The 21,835-nt window shown below is 37.9% G+C and overlaps 1 protein-coding gene across 3 annotated transcripts in view; it reads left to right on the top strand.

Annotated features, from left to right (window-relative positions):
• The window catches only part of Zmat4 (zinc finger matrin-type 4), a 348,227-nt gene extending 327,804 nt beyond the window's left edge, over positions 1 to 20,423 (top strand). For 2 of the 3 annotated variants that reach the window (XM_078031255.1, XM_078031254.1), the window contains one exon: positions 16,832 to 18,417. In XM_078031255.1, coding sequence (XP_077887381.1) covers positions 16,832 to 16,836 — 5 coding nt within the window. In that variant the 3' untranslated portion in view covers positions 16,837 to 18,417. Of the gene's footprint in view, positions 1 to 16,831 lie in introns of all 3 variants that reach the window. The other variant, XM_078031256.1, reaches the window with a different exon arrangement.
• Positions 20,424 to 21,835: the final 1,412 nt, after the last annotated feature.

The raw sequence follows: 21,835 nt of genomic DNA, 5'->3' as shown, positions 1-21,835 counted from the left end.
ATGGGGAGTACATTGGGGAAATTTCTTCTCAGAGCCTGAAAGAGAATAGCTCTCTACTCAAAACTGGAGTTGGGAGTGCTACCCAAACAGCAAATGGGTTCTGCAAGAGTAAGAAGGTTATTATGAGAAACCTTTCCAAGTAGATTTTAATTTGGATAAATACCAAGTTGTCATTCATCTCAGACATTTAAAATGCATTAGGTGCCGTTACAGCCCTGGCTGCAGATTCAGCCAGCGTTTATTGAGCAGCAATTGTGTGTGAGAGATCATTCTTATGGCCTGCACATTTATGATCTCATTCAATCCTCACAAACACCGTATGAGAAGTTTTAATATCATTTCCCTTTTATAGGAAATTAGTGCTCTGGGAGGTTAAGTTCATTGTTCAAAGTCGCACAGCAAGCAAAGAAAAAAAAACTGGGATTTTGAATCCAAGTTTTTAAACTCTATCATATACTACATCTTTCCCATTTTTCTGAAAATGGGAAGTTGCAAATGCATATGCATCACAGATGCATCGTCTTAAAATGCTGGTATCTCCCTAGTTGAAAAACTGGTATAGGTAAGCTATCAGTCTTTCTCATTCCATAAAGTAACTTGCTGTTGACAACACAGTTTACTATAGTAACATTTAAAATGGGAGCCATGATTTCCTTTGAATCCCTTTTGCAAATTCAGATCTGTTCTACTTAGGATGTGGTTGTACGTTCCTTACCAGAAACTGCTCACCTTTCTTGAATATTGATGCATTTTCTAGTGCATAAAACTTAACCGCAGAACCAAATAACAATCAAACACAAAAATTATCGAATTCTGAATACTTGATTTATAATACATAATTTATAATTATGCCTTAAGAGTCCTAATGAGACAATTTTGTATCTTTCTCACAGTCCTTTCATTAATCATCCAGAAGTTTCTATTTTCCATTCTTTCTTTAAGGAAAGAAAGTGCTTTTTCTTTCCCTCTAGAGTTTCTTTAATTTCAATCTTTGGCCATAGGCTTTTGTGCCATTCATTCATGTTTCCATTTAGTCATGAACGGTCATTCACTCATTCAGTAAACATTGGTTGACTCTTTCAACATATTTTTGATGAGTATTTACTATATGCTAAGTGTTTTCCTAGTTGCTGATGAACCATTTTGGGTGGTGGGCCAGTCACTGTGCTCAGTTCTGTGGATGCAGAGATGCTGTATAAGACACCGTCACTGTGGTAAGCAAATGCAGTATGACAGGAAGTGTAATGACACTTCATGTAGGCTACAGTGGAGACGTGAAAATTTGCATCCTTCATATTTATAGTCCTGTTGTATAGTTATCATGTATATACTATGCTGTTGTTACATATGAGGTATTATTTTACTTTGGAGTCATAAGTTACCTTGTAGAGGAGTAACGTGCCAACTCAAGGGTAGGCTTTTAGAGATTGTCCAGTTAGTCTGTGACTGGGTTAGGGAAAAATATCTGTGAAAGACAATGTAGAAGGATATGGAAGAAACTGGGAGAGCTGTCAGATTGCAAGTCTAGCCCTGAGTGAAGGAAAAAAAAGAAGAAAGGTTGTGTGGGATCAGCTCAGACAACTGTGTGATCTTAGACAGTGGGGTCATTGAGTGATGGAGCCAAAGTTTCTTCATATGAATCTTGTCTTCCAGGAAAGGGCCCGCCTTAACATCCCTGCTTTACTTGATCAATGGTCTAGAAGCATCCTGGGAGAAGCAGTCACAACTCAGAAGTTGGGACCCTTCATTCACTCTGCTCCGTAGAGGTTCAGGTCTGACAGGCACATTCTTTGGGCTACCAAAGTCTCAATAGGCCAGTTCTGCAGGCTGAAAGGGGAAATTAACAAATGATCTACTTAAACCAGTTTGGAGCATTGTGGGAGAACTGCAGGCTCATTGTGTCTGCAGTATAAGGGGCATTTGGGTGGGAAAGCAAGATGGCAAAAGGGGAGGGTATTAGGAAACAATACCAAAGGGATGCAAGTAAATTCAGACTTTAATATGCAAATCTAGTGAATTTAAGCACCGAGAGGAAATTGAGGAGTTCTAAGTAGGAAAGAGACTTAATCAAGTTTCTTTTTTCCCTTCCAAATCAATCAGCAGATCAATTAGAAGATATGACAAGAAACAGAGAAGAATTAGAATAGTGTGTTTTCTGAACAAGAGCATTAAATGTCAAAATGCACATGTTCAGAAAGGTAATTGAAAAGCAGAAATGACATCATCACATTATTAGTGATGCCGGGTGAAGAGTCCCTGATTCCCAGGTCTCTGGCTTGGGTTCTAGACAGCAGACATTCCCTAAGCTAAGCATTGCATAAAGAGACACAAATTTGGATAAAAAATAAGTTTTCGACAGTGGCATTGCACAGTTTTACCCAACATTCAGCAGATAGCTCAGTGCTTGAGATGCAGACAAGGGTACTATGATCCTGCCTTTCTCTGGTGGTATTTTTAATCATCCCCAAAGAGTCAGCTAGTAACCTCAAATCTCATAAATGGAGAGTATAAGCAACTTACTTCTCTTGCAGTTCTGTATCTTTTTTGGCCTTTATCTAGTTAGCAGAAGCATCCCTCCACCATGAATAAAAATAAAGAAAGAAAATATAATGACTGCAACATCATGAGACTCCAAAAAAAGTTTGTCACCAAACAAAGTGCTCCCTGCCTTTGTCTTTCTGCGTGTCTTTTGGGGAAAATTCTTTCTTGCCCTCTCTAAACATATGTGAGAAGTGAACTGCTCAAGCCTGTCAGAGCTTCCTTATCTCTAGGCTGATGATGGATGGTAAAGCATTATCTGACGTCCTTGACCCAGACAAGCAGAAGTCACTCACGGAAACCATTAGATTCTCTATCAAACAGCATGCTTTGGTTTTAAAACTTCATTTCTATTATTTAAGTTCCCTAATTCTAATTCAGGCAACATAAAAATTCTGGTTTGGGAGGCTAAGGCAAGAGGATCCTGAGTTCAAAGCCAGCCTCAGCAAAAGCAAGGCACTAAGCAACTCAGTGAGATCCTGTCTCTAAATAAAATACAAAATAGGAAAAAAGGCTGGGGATGTGGCTCACTGGTTGAGTGTCCCTGAGTTTAATCCCTGGTACAAAAAAAAAAAAAAAATCACAGGTCTTGGTAGAAAGGGGAAGGAAAAGGAAATAGGGTTGGTTGTGCTTCTCTGAAGAATGTGAAGAGGAGTTCAAATGAGCATTTTGAAATCACCTACCTGTGCCAAGAGATGCCTTGTGTGCTTCACATCATTTTTCCTCTTCCCCCTTTTCTTTCTCTTCCTTCTTCATCATCCTCTTCCTTTAATGCACTAAATCCTTAATGATCAAGCCACTTATTGGTTCCAAATGAATTAAAAGCTTTCCATCTTGGTCAGCTTTCAAGTCTAAGCCTGTACAATGGCCAAAAGGGTCCTCCACACACTTAGACATTCCTCCCTCTAGGTATCATATTGCCCACCTTCCAGCTTCTTGCTCTCTCCCAGGCTCCAGCCACATGGACTCCCTGTTATCTCTTGAAGACCCCGTCAGCAAGCTCTGCCTCAATGCTGTGCAATTCTGATAAGTCAGACTGCTTCTTCCCTGACAACCACAGGCCAATGGCAATCTCCACGCCAGGCCTTCCTGGGCCACCCTATTTCAGTTTGCAACTCCTAATCCCATATCCTCCTCACCCCCTGCTCTATTTTCTTTAAAGTCCTTATCTTCTGATGTATCATACAATTTTCTTATTTTTATTCATCATCAATCTGTTCATACAAAAATATGAGACATAGGTTTCTGTCATCTGAATTTCCTGCTGTGTCCCCAGAATATTACAATCGTGCCTGGCTCTAAATGTGTGTAAGGGGCAGATATTAATATCTCCATTCACAGATGAGAGGTCAGGGCTGAGAAAACATAAGCAAATTTCCCAAGTCACATGATTAGAAAATGGAAAGGCTCAAAGTCCTATCTGGATCTGTCTGGCCCCATCATGCTAGCCCATCATTCTTCTATTTTCATATAGCCAGTTAAATGCTTTCATGCAATCAGCAGGAGGGTTCCTTGCAGGGAGTTGCTGCTTTCTAAACTCTGAATTTTATGTCATGGAGTCAGACTCTAAGGGACTTGTGGGAAAAGCCAAGAAGAGAAAGAAATAACATCAACAAAAGAGCAGCGGGGGCTCCTATGCCAACCCCTAGTGGCTCACAAGATCACTGAAAACCTTCTGGATGCCCAGGCTGAGTCGCACACAGAAAAACTGTGGGAAAACCAGTGACACACACAAGCCAGCCAAAGGTTCCATTTAGATTGCACACACAGATGTCTAATTGGAGTTTGCGGTTTATTAACATAAGCTGCTTAGCCATTCCGAAATGGGAGCTAATCAAAATATTGCAAATGATGCACCTTGAAAAATGTCAGTCTTTATCATGATTACACTTCCATATTTTCCCCATTTGTTATGTGTGTGTTAAATCCTTTTAAAAATTATCCTCTACTGAGACCAGCCTCTGGTGGCAGGATGTTTGTGAGTCTGTGCTCAGAGGATCTGGCAGGAGCAGTATTGAGCCATATTTCCATGCAGCTTTATGTGCTGCACCTAACCTACATTTCTGTAGCAATCGGTTAGGAACAGAGCGATTTCCTGGCAATTGCAGCTCACACAGAGCCTTGGAGAGCCCTGCTCTCTTTCCTTTCTTTGCCAGTCACCGGGGAGTAAAGGTCATCAGAGGGAAGCAGATAATTATGCTGTCTCAGGAATCGGTGTTTTTCTCTGTGGACTCCTGGAATGTAATTCATTTCTTCAGTCTTTCTTCTTGAGTATTAACAAAGTCAACAAAAAAGGATTTTCATCCCCACTAGGACTTCCCAGCACTGAATGAGAAGCAGTCAGCATGAATTTTAATCGGACTGTCTGTTTTTTAGTCCTTCATTTTCCATAATCAATTTCTTTTGTGTATTAACTGAAAACTGAATACACGGAGTTTGAGAATTGATGGAACCTAATACTTAGAATCCCACTCGATCACATTCAGAAATGAGCTCAGATGTGCTTCTCCATAGAGCCCAAATTTATGTAAGAGGTACATTGGAAGATAATTTTTTTCCCTTGTTAAAGTGATTCATTCCATGGTTTCTTTAAATAGGTCAGCTAGTGCTGTAAATTGATTTCCACAAAATGGAGTCAATTTTTCTTGTTTTCCTTGGGCTAATCATGTATAGTAAAGGTAACATACATGTAGATTTTTTTTCCTTGTATTGCCTTTTCCCTTACCTGTGCCTGTGTTCCTGCTGCTACCCTACCCCACTTACCTTTGTGAGGTTGCAAAGGAGGTCATTTTGCAAGGCCCATGTCCACCTGAGTGAATCAGTACATTGTTCTGTGATCAGAACAGCTCTGTTGAGATGGTATTTGATTAGTCTTCTTTTTTCACCAGACTTTAGTTAGGAGATATCAGCATTTCCAGGGACTTGTGGAGTCAGGGGAAATTTTCCTTGCACATGCCCCTCCTGCTTGGTACACTCCATGATCACACTCCTCCTCCCATTCAGTCCCTGTCTTAATTGCTGGAGCTGCTATAACAAACACCTTCAAGCTGAGTGGCATTAATGACAGGAATTTATTGTCTCACATTTCAGGCTAGAAAGCCAAGATGCTCAAGGTGATAAAAGGGTTTTGTGCCCTTGAAGATGCTAGGGCAGGACCTGCTCCAGCACTGTCTCTTAGCTTCTGGTAGCTGCTTGGCTTGTGCCAGCAGAGCTCCAGTCTTCACGTGGCATTCTCTAAGGACAACAATCATGTTGGATTAGAGGCCAACTCTTCCAGGATGACCTCATCTTAACTCATTGTATCTACAATGACTCTATCTCCAAATAAGGTCACATTCTGAGGTAATGGGGCTAGGACATCAACATATGAATTTAGGAAGGGGCACAATTCAACCTATAACACTATTTGTTGTCTATTGTTGCTTACCCCAAAACTTAGTGACTTGAAACAACATTTATTATCTCATGGTTCCTGTGATTTAAGAATCCAGGAATAACTTAACATGGCTCCCCACTCTTGAATTTCTCATAAGACTTCAACCATGGCTATAGCCTTCTTAAGTCTCAATTAGGGACAGATTTGCTTCCAAACTCACTCAAATGATTTCTGGTAGAATTTGGTTCCTGGTAAGTTGTTGGAACAACTGGTAAACTACTGGCAAGAGACATCTCTGGGCATGGGAAACTCACAACAAATAGCAATAAGCAGCCATCAGGGCAAATGAGAGAGAGAGAGAGAGAGAGAGAGAGAGAGAGAGAGAGAGAGAGAGAGAAGGATGTGCACACCATATACACATCACAGTCCACGTGTTGGAAACACTCCAAAGGACAGGATTACACCAGCCAGGACATGGAATCCAGGATTCAGAGACCTTAGAAGTCATTTCAGAAGGTAAACCTGCCTTGGTTGGTGGGAGTCAGCCATCCTTCCTCAAAAAAGCTGGTGAAACTCCCCAGTAGTTTATTGTCTGACTCCCCACAGTAGAATTTCAGGAGTTGACTGACCTCTTTTCCTTTCATGTCGTCTCTGCTTTTTTTTAGTCCCAAATGGCAGTGTTTCTGCTGATGCCATTGTCTCAAATACTTTGTGAGATCTTTGGAATGTTATTTGGGTTTACTTTACCAGAAAAGAATTCATATCCACAAATCACTCTAAGAAAAGCCCTTCGGAACCTTTGGGGTCCTACTGAGAAGGCTGAGAGACAATTTCATTTCACCCTTAATTTCTTTATGGGACCTTTTGTGGGATAGAATGACACTGTGGTTCTTTGACCTTTTTCAGTCCTTTCTGAGGGTTATGTAATATTAACCTGCTCTTTCTATCTAGACCACATTTTCCTGACAGTTTAGTAGTCCCCTCTAATCTATGGACCCTATGTTCCAAGACCCCTACTAGAGGCCTGAAACCCTAAATATCCTATGTTTTCTTTTATGATAGGGTTTAATGTATAAATTAGTCACACTAATAGATTAATAACAATAACTAATAAGATAGAACAATTATAGCAATTTTATATAATAAAACCTACGTAAATGTGGTCCCTCACTTCCTCCCAAAATATCTTATTCTACTATAGTCACAGTTTTCCTTGTTATGATATGAGATGTTATGATGAAGTGAGGTGGGTGACATAGGCATTGTGATGTAAAGTTAGGCTACTTTGTAAGAATTACATGAATAAAAGCACTGCAGTACTGCAACAGCTGATCTGATGTGTAAGACAGTTGTTAAATGACCATTGGGAGGGTACAGTATACACCGTGGAAGTGCAAGACAGGAATGAATAATGTCCCTGATAGGATTGATGGAATGGTGCAGGATTTCATCGTTATGCTTACCAGATTTAAAATTATGAATTATTAATTTCTCAAATTTTCCATCTAATATTTTCAGGCCATGTTTGACTATAGGTAACTGAAATTATAGAAAGTAGAAGTGTGGATAAAATACACTAGGAAGCCAATTCTTAAATTTTAGCATTTTTCTTCTTTCTGAAGGGTTGAGAATTTTCCAAGTGATCAATCTTGGTTCCCTTTTGCTTAACAGTTCTTCCTTTAAAGCATCATTCTTAAAACTCACTATAATCAGCATGAAAAAAATCAGATAACACTTGTCAAACTTTGAAAACCTCCTCAGCTCACTAAGCTCATTAGTACTGGTCAGGGAAGAGTTGCAAAGCAGAAAATTTATTCAAGCAACCCTTCCCACAATATCTGAACCTTCTCTGTGATGCCTCTCTGTTCTTCTGTGCCCTGCCCACTCCACCACTGGTTTCATTGATCTTTACAGTTCCCATCTGCCTAGGCCAAAGTGTCCAGCACCTCCAATCTGACAAGTGTCTTGTTCTCAATAGCTCAAATATATTGATTCCTTGGAAACTTGGAAGTCCATGATGACAGAGATTCATCATGTAAACAAATCATTGATAATGTTTTATTTGGCTAATGTGTTATCTCATTATCTTATCTTAATTAAAGTTATATATTTATATTTAAGGAGTATTAAATTCATATGATAATACAAAGCTAAAATTCTAGATTTCTATCTGGATAGCTTTATTTATCACTGATTTTCCCACTAACAAAGAACATTCATTAACTCCTTTATACTTCACAAATGTCCTATGCAGTAGATGTCTAATTCCCAATTTAGAAGTTAGAGGACTGAGGCTCAGAGAGGTAAAGGAATTTGCTATGGATTACAGGACTCAGGTAGTATCCAGTGACACCCCACAGCAGTGTACCTCACTCTGCATCATGGGGCAATTGGGAGGATACCTTCATAAGGAGTGGGAGATCATGGTAGGTTTTTAGTATGATGATTCCTACTCATGGATGAGTTGTTCCCACATCATTTAGTTAGTCTTATGCAGATACTATTGATATTGCTGTCCTCTGTAGTACGTACTTTGTTTTACTTTGATCCACACCTGGATGCCCTGGAGATTGTCACACTGACCGCAGCCACTAAGAGCCTTTCCGTGCTCATACGTTGGTTTTCTCTAGCTTCTTCTTTGGCCTATCAGCACATTTATAGAATTTGGCTGTGTTGGCAAAATGTGCTGACAGCTTTCAGTAGTGAATATGGACATCTGCTGAAAGGTTTGGCTGTGTTTGTAGTGGGTGCTGGTTAACACATAAACTCTGAGCCTGAAGGAAAAAAAGGAAAAGAAAGCTGGTTATAGAATTCTCTCTTTCTGCAGATTTGGCATTTTGAAGTTTGTTGTTATTTAGATGAGACTCACAAAAAACTGCTAATCTTAGAATGGAAAGACAAACAAGGTTGAATCTATTTCTGGTGTAGTCCTTTGGGCAGAGCATAGAATTTGAGCATGTTGGAGGTGAAGAAGATCTAGAGAATGGGTTTGTCCTTTTATTCATTGAATAGATGAGGAATCAGGCTCAGGAGATGAAATGACACTTGAATTGTATCCATTCTGGGGCAAATCCTGGCATAGATTTTAACTTAATGCTCTTTGTATTTTCATTCATTGCATCACATAATGTTTGGGGGTGGTTGATAATAATATAATTGTTGTCAAATAATTTCTTGTTAAAACTGCATTATACATTATTACTATTTTAACTACTTGCCTGCCAGCTAGAGTCTATCTCATGTTTTATTCCAGTCTTCACCACTTTCCGTTCCTCTGGCCTCCCCACCTACCACACCAACACAAGCTTTTACCAACTCAGGCCTTCACCCATTCTTCCTGAGGGCCAGGTTTGGGCAGCAGCCTTTCACTTCCAGAGTGGCTGACCTGAGCATATTAATAGTTGATTGACATTGGCCTTCAGGTTTTTAAAAAACATGTACCCCAGGCAGTCTGCTTGTGAGCTGAAGGGGAGGAAGACAGGATATCAACAGTTCTGACATTTTCTCTTCATCTGCTGCCTAGGCTGATAGGTACTAAAATGTTTAAGATAGAGGTATAGATTCTTTGAACACAGTAGTGGTCCATCTCTCTAAAAAAAATTATCCTTCATGTTTCTTCCTTTTGTTTTCTGCTTGGGAGAAAATTAATGGACTTTACATGCTATAGAATTATTAAAACTATGAACTATGATTTACCCTTAAAATATATCTGAAATCAGATACTTTTGATGATTCTGAACCAACATTGTCCAAAAAAAAATGTTTTGTGATCATGGAAATGTTCTATAACTACTCTATATAATAAAGAACAACTAGACACCTGTGGCTGTTAATACTAGAAATGTGACTAGTGCCAGCAGGGAAATGAATTTGTATCTGTGTTAAATTTAAATTCTTTGTATTTAAATAGCCACATGTAGCCATTGGATACATAGTGGGAAGTATAGCCTAGATCATTTCAGCTCCCCTTTATTGGAGAGGTTAGTATGATATACTTATCAGTATTAGTCTACCTCCAACCTCCACCATCTTTATGCCACTTTCCATTGTTTCTACCATGATCCTTTACTTCTCCTGGAAGAGGTAGAACCAGAACTGCTCTTGTTTTCTGTAAAGCATCACTTTTTGTCATCTCTCTCTTTTTTTCTCTCTCTCTTGCTTTCCCTTCCTCTCTCTTTCTTTCTCTTTCTTTTTCTCTTCCTCATTCTTTCTCTTCCTCTCTCTCTATTTCTCTTTCTCTCTCTGTCTCACTGTCTGTCTCTCTGTGCCAATTTTGCAAGACTCATTAATCAACTTAGCCTAAAACTGAGATCAATGTAGAATGTGAAAATAAATAAAAGGCAACATTTGTTTTTTCACTCTATGTACCAGCTATATAATACTTCTATATATTAACTCACTTCTTATATTAGCTCTTCTGTCACTGCAGCCCTGTGAAATCTATGCATATGATATAATAATATCTATTTTATGGATCAGGAAACTAAGGCGGAGGACACAGGTTAGTATTTGCTAAAAGTGGGATTTGAGGTCAAACATTTGATGGTAAAACTTACTCTCTGACAACACTGCAATGCCTCTTCTCTGCAGAGAAATTCCTGGGATACCACTTTGAACCCTCTCAGTGGTTGCCTTATAAGAATTGGGCTCTGTAAATTAAAAAGCAAACAGATAAGTTTTCTATTGCAGTAATGCAACACAGTCCTGAGGCTAATGAATCAGTGTTAGTACAGATCCTACAAGTTAAGGGCTCAGCCTTCAAGGAGACCACCCACACTTCAGATATCAGCTACAAGCTCTGAGAGCTCTGAGCTCACCTGTCCTTCTGACAAACTGCCTACAATTTTGGGAGTTTCCACTACTACTTTAAGCTCAATAATTCACTGGAAAGAATCACCGATTTCAGGAAAAAGCTACACTTTTCATTATAACTTTATTATAATGGAAACAAATCAGCCAAATGAGGAAGCGTGGAGAACAAGGTCTTAGAGAGACCCCAGCATGGAGCTTCTGTGCTTTGTCTTTATGGAATCAGGACACACTGCCCTCCCAGCCCTCTGATGTATTCACTGACCAGGGAGCTCCACTGAATTCTGGGGTCCAGAGTTCTCACTGTAGTTTCATTATGTATGTAAGATCGCTTGACTCATTGGTTATGGGATCTTACCTCCAGCCCTTCTCTTCAGCTGGTATCATATGGCCTCATCCCTCAACTCATGGTTGATCTTAACAGCATAGCATAGCTAGCCTCCTCCTGAAACTAGGGATTCATCAAGAGTCATTTCATTAGCATAAATACCAAGGTCTACCATAAATAGCAAAGATAATTCTGTAATTCGAGAAATTCCAATGGTTAAAGACTTCCATCTCAGAGTCTGAGATAAAAGCTGGGCAAACTCTTCATTATACATACAGAAAATTTTCTTTCAAATGATTAAGAGGAAGGTTAAGGACATAAGCATGTCTCATTTTTTAGTGGTTCTTGGACACATTCAAAATACATTATTTCATTTTATCCTAATGACCCTCCTATGAGGAAAATATCATTGATGTATTTGTTTTATAGACGGGTAAAAGAGGTTTAATGATGACATTATATAGGAACATCCAAATAGTGGATGTTGGATGTTAATAATTGATGTGGAGTTTAGATCTGTTAATTACAAGTCTTTGGCATATATAAGAATAGTCAAAGGGCTAATAATAGAGGTAGGGATGCTCTAAATACTCATTTTTCTTATCTGAAAATGCAGAATAGGAATGGGCTTTCCCAGGATAGGAGAAATGTGAAGATTTGGGAGTTAGTCTTCTTCCTAATTTGGCAACTTACGCCTTTTCTGGTTTTCATCTGTTTATTTAGGAAAAGGTTATGTATCACTTGTAGTGCTTGTTATAAGCATTGAAACTACAGAAAGAAAGAGACACAGTTCCCAGGCTTATTTGATGGGAGCAAAGACCATAAACAACGTATTGTAATATGAGATGGTTAATGAAATAATGAAGGAAAGCACTTAGGAGAGGCACCCAACTAGGAAAAAAGGGTGGTGGATAAGTGCAGCACAGAAAGTTTGGACGAGAGAATGCAGAAACTGAAGCTTAGAAATAAACAGGAATTAACCAGGCTTCCTGTTCCATAGGTGAATGGAAAGGGGAGCTGGACTCTTTGGACTTCAGTCTAGGAGACTAATGCATACTAATGATGCCTCCAAGGCTAGCACTCTGCAGGTTCCTGTTCTGTTTGCATTTGCCTACTGTGGCTAAAGTCTGCAAAGGAGGCATGGAGTCACCCCAGAACAGGGGATTGAGGCATGAAGCTGCAGACCTCAGGAATAGCAAGAATATATATGTCTTAGGGGCTCCTTCAAGTTTTTCATCTGTGAAATGATGATGTCGGACTTTCTTAGACAATCCCTGGGGTCCCTTCTGGCTCTAACATTTCATTATTTTGAGGTTTTATGAAAAATGTTTTGCAAAGCAAATGAATAGTGTAAACAAGATTATAAAAAGAATATTTGCCTTCTTAAGGGACTAAACTGTTCTGAAGTACATCAGGAGCATTCATTTGCATATAAACAACGCAAATTCTATATAAGCAGAGGAGGCTTATTTTCTTAGGTGTTTTGGTAAGTTAATTACAAATCGTTCTTATCAATTTTGCTAGTCTATGTCTATTAAGAAGTAAGCTGCATTCATTTTAAATACCCTGTACTTTTGAACGTTCATCATTTCTGTCTATAATACCTGACTTTTCTCTGAATTAGCCCAATTATCTTCAAGTATATCTTTATCCCTTAGGTTATAGTATATAGGATTTGTTTGTTCAAGAACTTAGATAGATACATCTTGTGCTTATTAGAAATCAGAGATGTCAGCTGATCCCATCACACCTTCATTTCATCTTGAACTGACATAGGACTACATGTTAAGGGTGAAAGCCAGGCCTTCACTTTAAACTCACAATGCCTTATGTTCTTTCTGCATCTTTCTCCCCTTATGCATTTGAATGTGTCTTCCTCCTACCCTGCCCCTGTATCAATTAGACTACATAGAATTACACTAAAAACAAACACTTTGCCAAAACTTATTTGTTTAGACAACTATTTAAGATTTGTGTATCATTCAGAGAGAGCACTATACACCGTACAACACTACCTACCTGGCTTTACACTCTCTCTCTGTCTTATTCCCTGCTCTCATGGTCTTTTTCTGTTCTTTTTGTTCCCCAAACCCTTTAATCTCCTGACATACAACCTTCCTGGAAACAAAGAACACTAGACCCCTTGTCTTTAACCCAGAAATTTAGTGATTACTTCCTGCAGCTTTTGGCTATTGAGGTTTTGTTCTCCAATCCCAAGTGTCTACTGAAAATATCCCAAGTACATTGTGTGGTGTCAGGGTGAATTCAGAAAAGGATATGTGGAAGAGGCATGCTTCCACAGAGAATGAGAGGATGTGGGCAAGGGAAGGGAGCAGAGGTGAGATTCTAGGTAGAAAGAACAGTCTGTGCACACTGAAGCAGTACAGGAGAACATGGCAGGTTTAGGAACCTCAAGTAATTCTCTGGAGTCATGGAGATGTAGGGTAATCCTGCAAGGTTCACTTACAATAGATGGCACTAGAGAAAAAGGCAGCAATCACATCATCAATGACCTTTGTGTATCATGCAAAGATATTTTATTTTCTCCAGGAGGTGTTGGGCTGCTGGCACAGCACTGAACCTCTAGTATGATGGTTGCACAGGTGCCAGATAAAAGTCTAATACAAATGTCAAGAGCCTGGAATAAGGTATGGGTCACTGGATGCAGAGTAAATAGTATATTCAAGAGTCAAAGCAGAAGTCAAAAGATTTGCGATTGATTGGTTATAGACCAAAGAAGAAAAAGAAACCAGTCTAGGCAAAAATCTAAATTTCTGCCTTGAAGATAGGGAATACAGGGGTAGGAGGCGGGGTACAGAATAGAAAGTAGAAGATATAATTTCACTTGGTTTATCATTGGTACTATTTTGGTAAATTGAGCAAAGGTGTTAAGTTCTTGGTGTCATTCACTTTCAAGTGACAGATTGAATAATGTCAAAGTCATGACTGTTTAGCAACATGGTTGTGGAAAATGTCTGTGACTCCTCTGCATCTAACAAATTTATCCTTATCATTTCATTTGAGCCATAGACATGGTGGTTTTTGGTTTGTTTGTGACTGTGAACTTACTATCTGGCTATCAGAAGCTAGACTTTCTAATAATTGAGAGTGCTCTGCTTTATTTTTTAATTGATTTATTGGACAATTTCAATTTAGTGTGTGACAAATAAATCATTAAACTTCTCTCTAGCTACTCCCTGTGAACACATGGTGGTCAAGTCTCTTTTTATGTACTTCTTCATCTTGATAATGTCTCAGGAAGATTGTATATATTTCTTGGCATTTTTGAGAGTGAGATCACTTTCAGTGGTTTAACCTGTCTGCATAAAGACTTCTGTCTGATACCCAGTTCAGAGCATCACCCCTCTTCTAGGTCATTGTAAGTCAGGATGTAGAAAAGAGAGGATAGTGGAAAGAAGAGGAGTTTTTGGTACTTACCTGGTTCTGCAGGTGTGATTCTCATCTGACTTGTCCTGCAGGCCATCACATCCCTGTATGGCTAGAGCTCCAGTGGGGTCTGGAGTTCACAGAAATTAGATGCAGCTCCACCATTCCCTGACATGGAAACTTCTCTTTTGGTGGAATGTCGGTATCCATTCTTAATGACTCTAATTTTTTTCTAATTACATTCCATGATACTAATAAAGTCTCTCTTAACATCTAGTTAGTTTTTTTTTTGATAATGATGCAAAAATGAAACAGAGGTCACGTGGGCATAATGTTTATTGTTATATAGAAAATTCGGCAGATGGACTATGTGACTGGAGTATATAGGATGCAGCTGAAATTGTTCCTTCCAATCAAATCAGATTTAAGACTTAGAGAACAAAGATTGCCCCTCACTGCAAATAGAAACAATATAACAATTTTTTTTCTCATGCTTTTCTTCAATTTTCTATTTAAAGAAATTTCTGAGAATACATGAATTATGCAGTTTATCTCTCAGATGAAAAAGAATTTTCCTCTTAGATTGCATGGCTGCATATTTATTAATAGCTATAAAATTTTCCATGTTCTTTTGTTTCAAATGGAATGCTGACTAAAATCTGAAGGATCCATTCCAGCAATGATAACAGTAATGCATGCATAATTATAAAAGCTGTATGGAATTGAAAGGCATTTTAATTTGTCATTACTTCTATGTGTTCAGAAAGGATCCAAATAATTATGCTGACTATGAAAAGGAAACCAATGATATTTTCACTCATTATGGGATTAAGTTCTTAATATACCACTTTTACTATAAGTTGAAAAAAAAAAGAACCTCTCATCTAGTCTCATCTAATGATGTAATCATGACTGAAGACAGCTCAGCTGAGGATTCGTTTGGTCTTTTTACTATGACACAGAGGTGCTATGCTTCAAGCTCATTTTAATTTGAGAAGTGTTCATCTTTGCAGTTTATAAAAATGAAATTATACTTGTTTGCTCAGTGTGAACTTCCAATCTTTATGTCACATTAATTCATGAAGATGAGAATGACTGTAGAATTTCCTTAGGTCATGACCGGATGGTGGTGGAAACTGAATGTGAGATTTTTTCAAACAGAATTTTTCTCTTTATAGCAACTATTACAAAATGGCTGTGCTTACCTGGATCATTCCAAGGCAAAATTTCAAAGCTATTTTTTTAAATGCTTATAGTCTTTATTTTCTTTTGGTCTGCATTCTACCAACAACATTCAAATTCTTATTCAGATCCTAGAATATTCTATGACAGCACTTTTCTTGGAAAATGAGATTTCAAGATATGCTGTTTGTTTCTAGGTGAGTCAATAGACTTTTCCTTTGTAGCTTTTGAACTTTGACTTATCAGATTTCTATTAAGGCATTGGATCTTAGTGATGAGGGACACAAAAGTCTACAAAAGGGTTCTAACCCACTTTAGCACTTGCACCATACTCTTCCCTAAAATATGGCCTTAAGGCTCACAGTCAGCTACTAGAAGACACTATTTTGACAGCCTTGTTTCAGTCAGAACACATCAATACCATGAGCGAAATCCCCTGTACTTTAATGTCAAACAAAGCTCTGTTGCCCCCTAATTTTGATTTTATTTTTCAGGATTCAGATTCTGTCTCTAACAACTGTAAGATTATATGCTATTGACTTAGCTAATTTAAGCCTTAGTCTTCTCACCTTCAAAAAGAGGAAGTGGCACTCACCTTAAAGGAGTTGTGGGGATTAAGTCATGATATAGAATAAATATGAAATGACTGACACATAGTAGGTATGTAATAAATGGTAGCATCTTCTAAACAGAAAGAAAGAAAAGTAATTAAAAGCCTTTAAAATCGATACTTTTTTGAGAAAAAAGCCAGAAACATTTTTTCCCTATTAACAGAAAATTCTGAATGAATGCAGAAGGAAGCCAATGTTACTTTGAAATATAAGTGTTAACAACATTATTCTCTGCTCTGAACAATTTGTTACATTGTTATATCTGAAAAGTAAAGATGAATATATGCAGCATGCCATAAGTAAAAATAAATTTATTATTTTTATGTTTGGAACATTTGGAATGAATTTAGTATCTGGACCGGCCATGTAGAGGTATAAATTTTCTTCTACATACATGGAGATAGCATTGGTAATTGGGTTATTATACACACAAGGTTATTTAACACCTAATAGATTCACTGTATAAATTCAGCTTTATCGAAATTTGATGGTTGAAATAATGTGGAGGTGGAGGTGGGTGGAGGCAGGCAGAGAGAAGAGAGGGGCATTGGAATATGTGATATGAAAGAAGGTAAGACTGTGTTCCTTTCTGTCTTATAGCCTGAAGAATAAGTAGTGAAAACATCAATCAAGAGATTTTAAAAATGCCAGCATTTCTCTGCTGTGGAGAATCCCTTATCAACCATTAGAGGAGGATCCCTTCTTGAACAATGAACATTTCTTATGAGGATTCACAGATTAACATATGACTATCTTGATTTTGGAAAGTGAATGAGATTTCTTTCTTTCCTTTTTTTTTTTAAGTTTTGTGGTAAGTCATGATATTTGGCTTGATTTTTTTAAAATAATTCTTTCCTGATAACATATTTAGCACATGTTCTAAATTATAATCCTATAATCCTATAGTTAGAGCATTATTCAAACTTACAAAGAGTGAAAAAGTTTAATTTTCAATTTATTCTAGATTTCCTCAGAGTATAAATATTCTATGAAATCCTTGATGATTGTGATGTAAATCACTTCTATCCAGAAATAAACATTTTTTTTTGTCATCATGTTGAACATAATCGGTGGCAACATGCACAAATCTGAACAAATCATTATTAGTAGAAGATATATAATGGACAAATACCAGTCCTTCACCTTCAAACACGTGAGCCAGGCTTGCCATCTGAATGAGAGCAAGGAGGATGAATAAAGGAAGAATCTTTAGCCTTTTCTTCTGATCACTCCAAGGACGGTTTCTCAAGGTGAAGCCAAGTCTTCTGCAAGCTGCCAAATAGTAGCTTAGGAAAAGAATTAGTTTGCTTGCATGATGATCCTCTTAGGCAAAAATGACTTCACAGCAGTTGACCTTGGTAAAATCTTTTACTGAAGGCATCCAAAAAAAAAATCATGTACCCCAGAATGAGATGGAAATTTGCATTTCTTATGAAGCTGGCCTGAATGGTGGGCATTAATTTGGGGTACTGATGAATTGGAATGAAGTGAAGAAATCCTGAAGAAACAGCAGCCTTGGATAGCACAAGGTCCCCTATTTCTTCTGTTTCTCATCGAAGTCCTGTTGCTGAGCCAAGAGTCCATCACTTTGGGAAGAACACGACTGGATAGAATGACCGGAAAAATCATCCCTCTATGATGGGGAACATCTCTGAGTGCAAATCCTAAAGTTCTTTCTCCAGGTTTCATTCCCCATGGTGACCAGAAGTGGTGTCTTGCAGGCTGGCTACAAGCCAGGACATTGAGTTTCCATTCAGGATGCTATCAGGCTCCAGCTGGAATCTGGCCCGGGCTGCCCTTTGCACCTTGTGACCACAGGCGGTTGATCTCCAGGTGGGCATCCTTTGTTTTCTGCGGAGAGCCAAGGTGGTTATAACTCAGTGAGCAATAAATGAAATGACACAGAAATGCACAGTGTTGTTATTAATGTGCCTGCTTTCCTGTGTTTGGAATTTGGCACTCTTCCCTTGAGGAGGGTTCACTCAGGAGGGACCAGGGCTGCCAGTTTCTGTGTCTGCAGAGAGAAGCAGCCACACCAGCCACATGTGGCCCTGACGGGAGGAAGGAGGGTTTGATGGGAGGATGTCTATTTTGCTGTTTTGGAAAGAAGCACACAAAACAGAGGTATAAACCTCTGGTGATGGCTTTTTTTTTTTGAATGTGTAAAATAAAGCTTTATTTGTCAATTCTGCTGTAAAATAAGCATTGTCTGAGTTAAAAAAAAAATCTTTGTTTCTGTTTGTGTTTAGTGACTGAGCTCATGCCCTGAAGTGTGTTTATTTTTCTAATAACCTAATATAGAAAAGCCTATGAACACAGATTTCTTTTGCTATACAGAAAAGCTATGCCAAACTCTTTATAGATAAGCTTTCAGCTATAATAATCAGATTCTTTCAGAGTTGCTCATCTAAATACCATTGTTCTTTGGCAACCTGCCAAGTGAAAGTGACTACCCTGCCAGAAGTTTTGTCTGTTTGATTGTTCCCTAGTTTCTTTCTTTCTTTTTTTTTCTCATGCAGATGAGGAAAATTATCTTTCCAGTGTACCATGTATATTCAGTTTTATGCTGGAAGGGCATATAAGTGTTGTTTATCTTTTGGGAACTCTTGAATAGAAACATCTCTACTTGGGAAGCTACCTGTTTCTTGTTCTTTGTTTGTTTTGGTATGGCTACATGTGTTCAATTAAGTCATAATTCACTTTCTAATTTTATTATGAGTGGGGGAGAATGTGATTTCAGGTAAATGTTTCCAAATGGCTAATTAATTCCCACGGAGAGGAAAGAGACTTGTGCAAACCTGGCTATGTCCCTGTCTTATGGTCCCATCAGCCCTGGAGTTTCTCTGATAGACATGTGATTATAGCACATGAGAACTTGAGACAAAGGATTTTCTGTAAAATATCAATTCAAGTGAACTTAAGAAGAAACTCATCTAGTTAGAAAAGAGAAACTATCTAAACTATCAGTAAGTGAAGTACTTTTGTTATTCCAGAATCCTTGGAGTAATGTTAATTAAACTAAATAGTCCATTTAAAGTTTTCCTGCTATAAGAGAAAAATGATTTAAAATTACAACACACACACACAAACCCAATGCCCCCCTTATATTAGCGAGTAATGATTTATATTTAAAAGAACAGTGTTAAGTTATTGAAATGGTCCATCTTCGTGTGTGTGTGTGTATGTGTGTGTGTGTATGTGTGTGTGTGTGTGTTTTATCATTTTGTTTGTTTCTTTTGGTGGTCCTGGGGATAGAACCCAGGACCATGATATGCTAGGTAAGTGTTCTACCACTGAACTACATGTCCAGCCCATCACTCAAAGAGATAATCATTCTTTACAGTTCTGGTCATGCAATTCAAATTCACTTTACAAAAAGGTCTTCCTCTGCAGTGCATTGAAAAAGCTTCAGGCTAGCACCTGTGACATGGCCACAAATGCCATGGTAGTGAAACCCAAATTAATGAGCTTTCTTTATATACAGTCTCCACAGCCCAGTGAACTAATAAATATGGTCATAAAGCAATCTGCTAAGTATCGAGGACTACAGTGATTCCTTCTGCTGATAAAAATAGTCATGAAACTCTCGTCTGCTGTTGCTGGACTACAAAGACCAATAGAATTTGTTTTTCATTGGCCTCTTAGATGACAGCCAAACATAAATTAGCTTGCCAAGAATTTTCACACCTTTCTGCTGAAGTGAGTTTATTGGACCAACCAGGCCAAAAGACAAAAATATAAAATACATGCAAAATGTGAATGCTCCTGTAGGGAAGTTTGAGCTCTGGTGGTAATGGGGTTGAGGCAGTGGGGGTGTTCACATTTCTTGCAGATTTGATTTTTGAGTGAGGTGCTTCTGACAGATTAGTGTGAATACTGAATATTAGAGCCCCAATAAGAAAACCACCTTTCTAAACTGCCAGGGAATAAACTTACACTCTCCACATTCCATCCAAACTAAATATCTATTGTTTGTTTGATCAGCTTGTCCAAGGAATTGATTTTTTTTTCTTTTGTGACCAGAATAAGAAGGGTCTGATCAACATTTTATTGTGGGGACAGATTTTTTTTTTCTTTTTCTGGTTCTTAACTAATTTGTTCATACTAAAGGCATGCTAAACTACCTCATAGGTTTATTGTGTGGATTAGCTAATTAATAATAAACAACAAATGCATCAAATGTAAATCTCTATGTAAATGCTGCCTTAATTTGTTTCCAGAATGAGATATGCTGTCAAATCAACTGCGTGAATATTTTATCGTCATATTCATGTTTATACATTTGGCTTGGAATTTAATATGCAAAAACAAAATGAAATCCTGAAATTTCCAGCATAGACTGAGGGCATCAAACCCAAGACTGGATAATACAAACCTAGTGAAACAAACAGACAAACAAAACACCTGGAAGCACTATAAAATGTTTAAAAAAAATCTCAGCAGGGGAGAATTAGCATTGATTTTAAAGAATAGATGGAATAATTCCATATTATAATTGTTAAAAGGTTCAAGTTTTTCAGTGATTTATATTTTAAAAAGTGGGTTTAAGGTTGGTATTATAACCCTTAATTCCTTCACATGCTAAATAAAAGATTAGGGAAAGACAAAATAGCACATATTTCTGAATAATTGCAAGAGAGTCTGTGCAGGTGAAAAATCTGCCTGTGATTGTATCATCCAGAGAAACCATTAACATTTTTTTTTAAATATATTTTTAAGAATATAACCTAAAGAGGAAAGAAATGGAATTAATATCTTATGGTTACTTAGTAGCACTCTCTGAAGGCTGTGTGGTAACTAGTTAAAAAAATAATTTTACTGCTGGCTCTACTTTGCTGCCATTTCAGCCTGTATGATTAATTATTACTTAATCACTATTATGAGTAGCAGTTTTATTTGCTAATTTCAAATGCCTCAACTCAATTAGTAATGCATTCTGACCTTTAAAAACCGCATTCTATAATCTTCAAATTATGAGTGAAGAAAAAAAATCTAATTTTACTTCTACCAACCCTCCAACTACCATTAGCAGGGTACATTGCTTCTTAAGAACAGTTCAACTACTGTCATGTGTCAGACTTTTAAGGCAGTGGGGGTTGTTTCAAGTCCAAGTCCAAGTTCCCATGAGGTTGAAAGGATCAGAAAGGGCTAAGGATGATTCCACTCGAGAGAATTGAGGTTAATGTACAATGCAGCACATTTGGCTGATAAGTTTTATTTATTTGTGTTTACTTAAAGAAAAAGGTGAAATCACAACATGCAATTAATGAATTCCCTTATTGCTTCCAACTCTCTTTTGAGATTTCTCTACAAATTTCTACTTGAGTTATTGCTCTTCATGTAATTAAATGCAATTTAAGGCTTCCTCTGTGTTGTCAAGTCAATGGTCAAAGATTCTATTTTGAGATCGATCTTTTAATGTGTATTCCCTTATTTCTTGAAATTAATTTCATTATTGGTGGACTGTTAACCAGGAATTAGTGTTATTTTTGATTGCCCAAAGAGTTGCCATGTCCAAAGTGTTGACTCTCCAAAGAGTCAACCCCACCTCCCATGAATCTACTATTTTGCCTATGAATAGTCACCAAAAAACTAATAATGGGA

Source organism: Ictidomys tridecemlineatus, chromosome 14 (genome assembly GCF_052094955.1).
Source record: "Ictidomys tridecemlineatus isolate mIctTri1 chromosome 14, mIctTri1.hap1, whole genome shotgun sequence".
Lineage (NCBI taxonomy): Eukaryota > Metazoa > Chordata > Mammalia > Rodentia > Sciuridae > Ictidomys > Ictidomys tridecemlineatus.
Note: the sequence above shows the minus strand (reverse complement) of the source record. Positions and strands in the feature narration are given on the sequence as shown.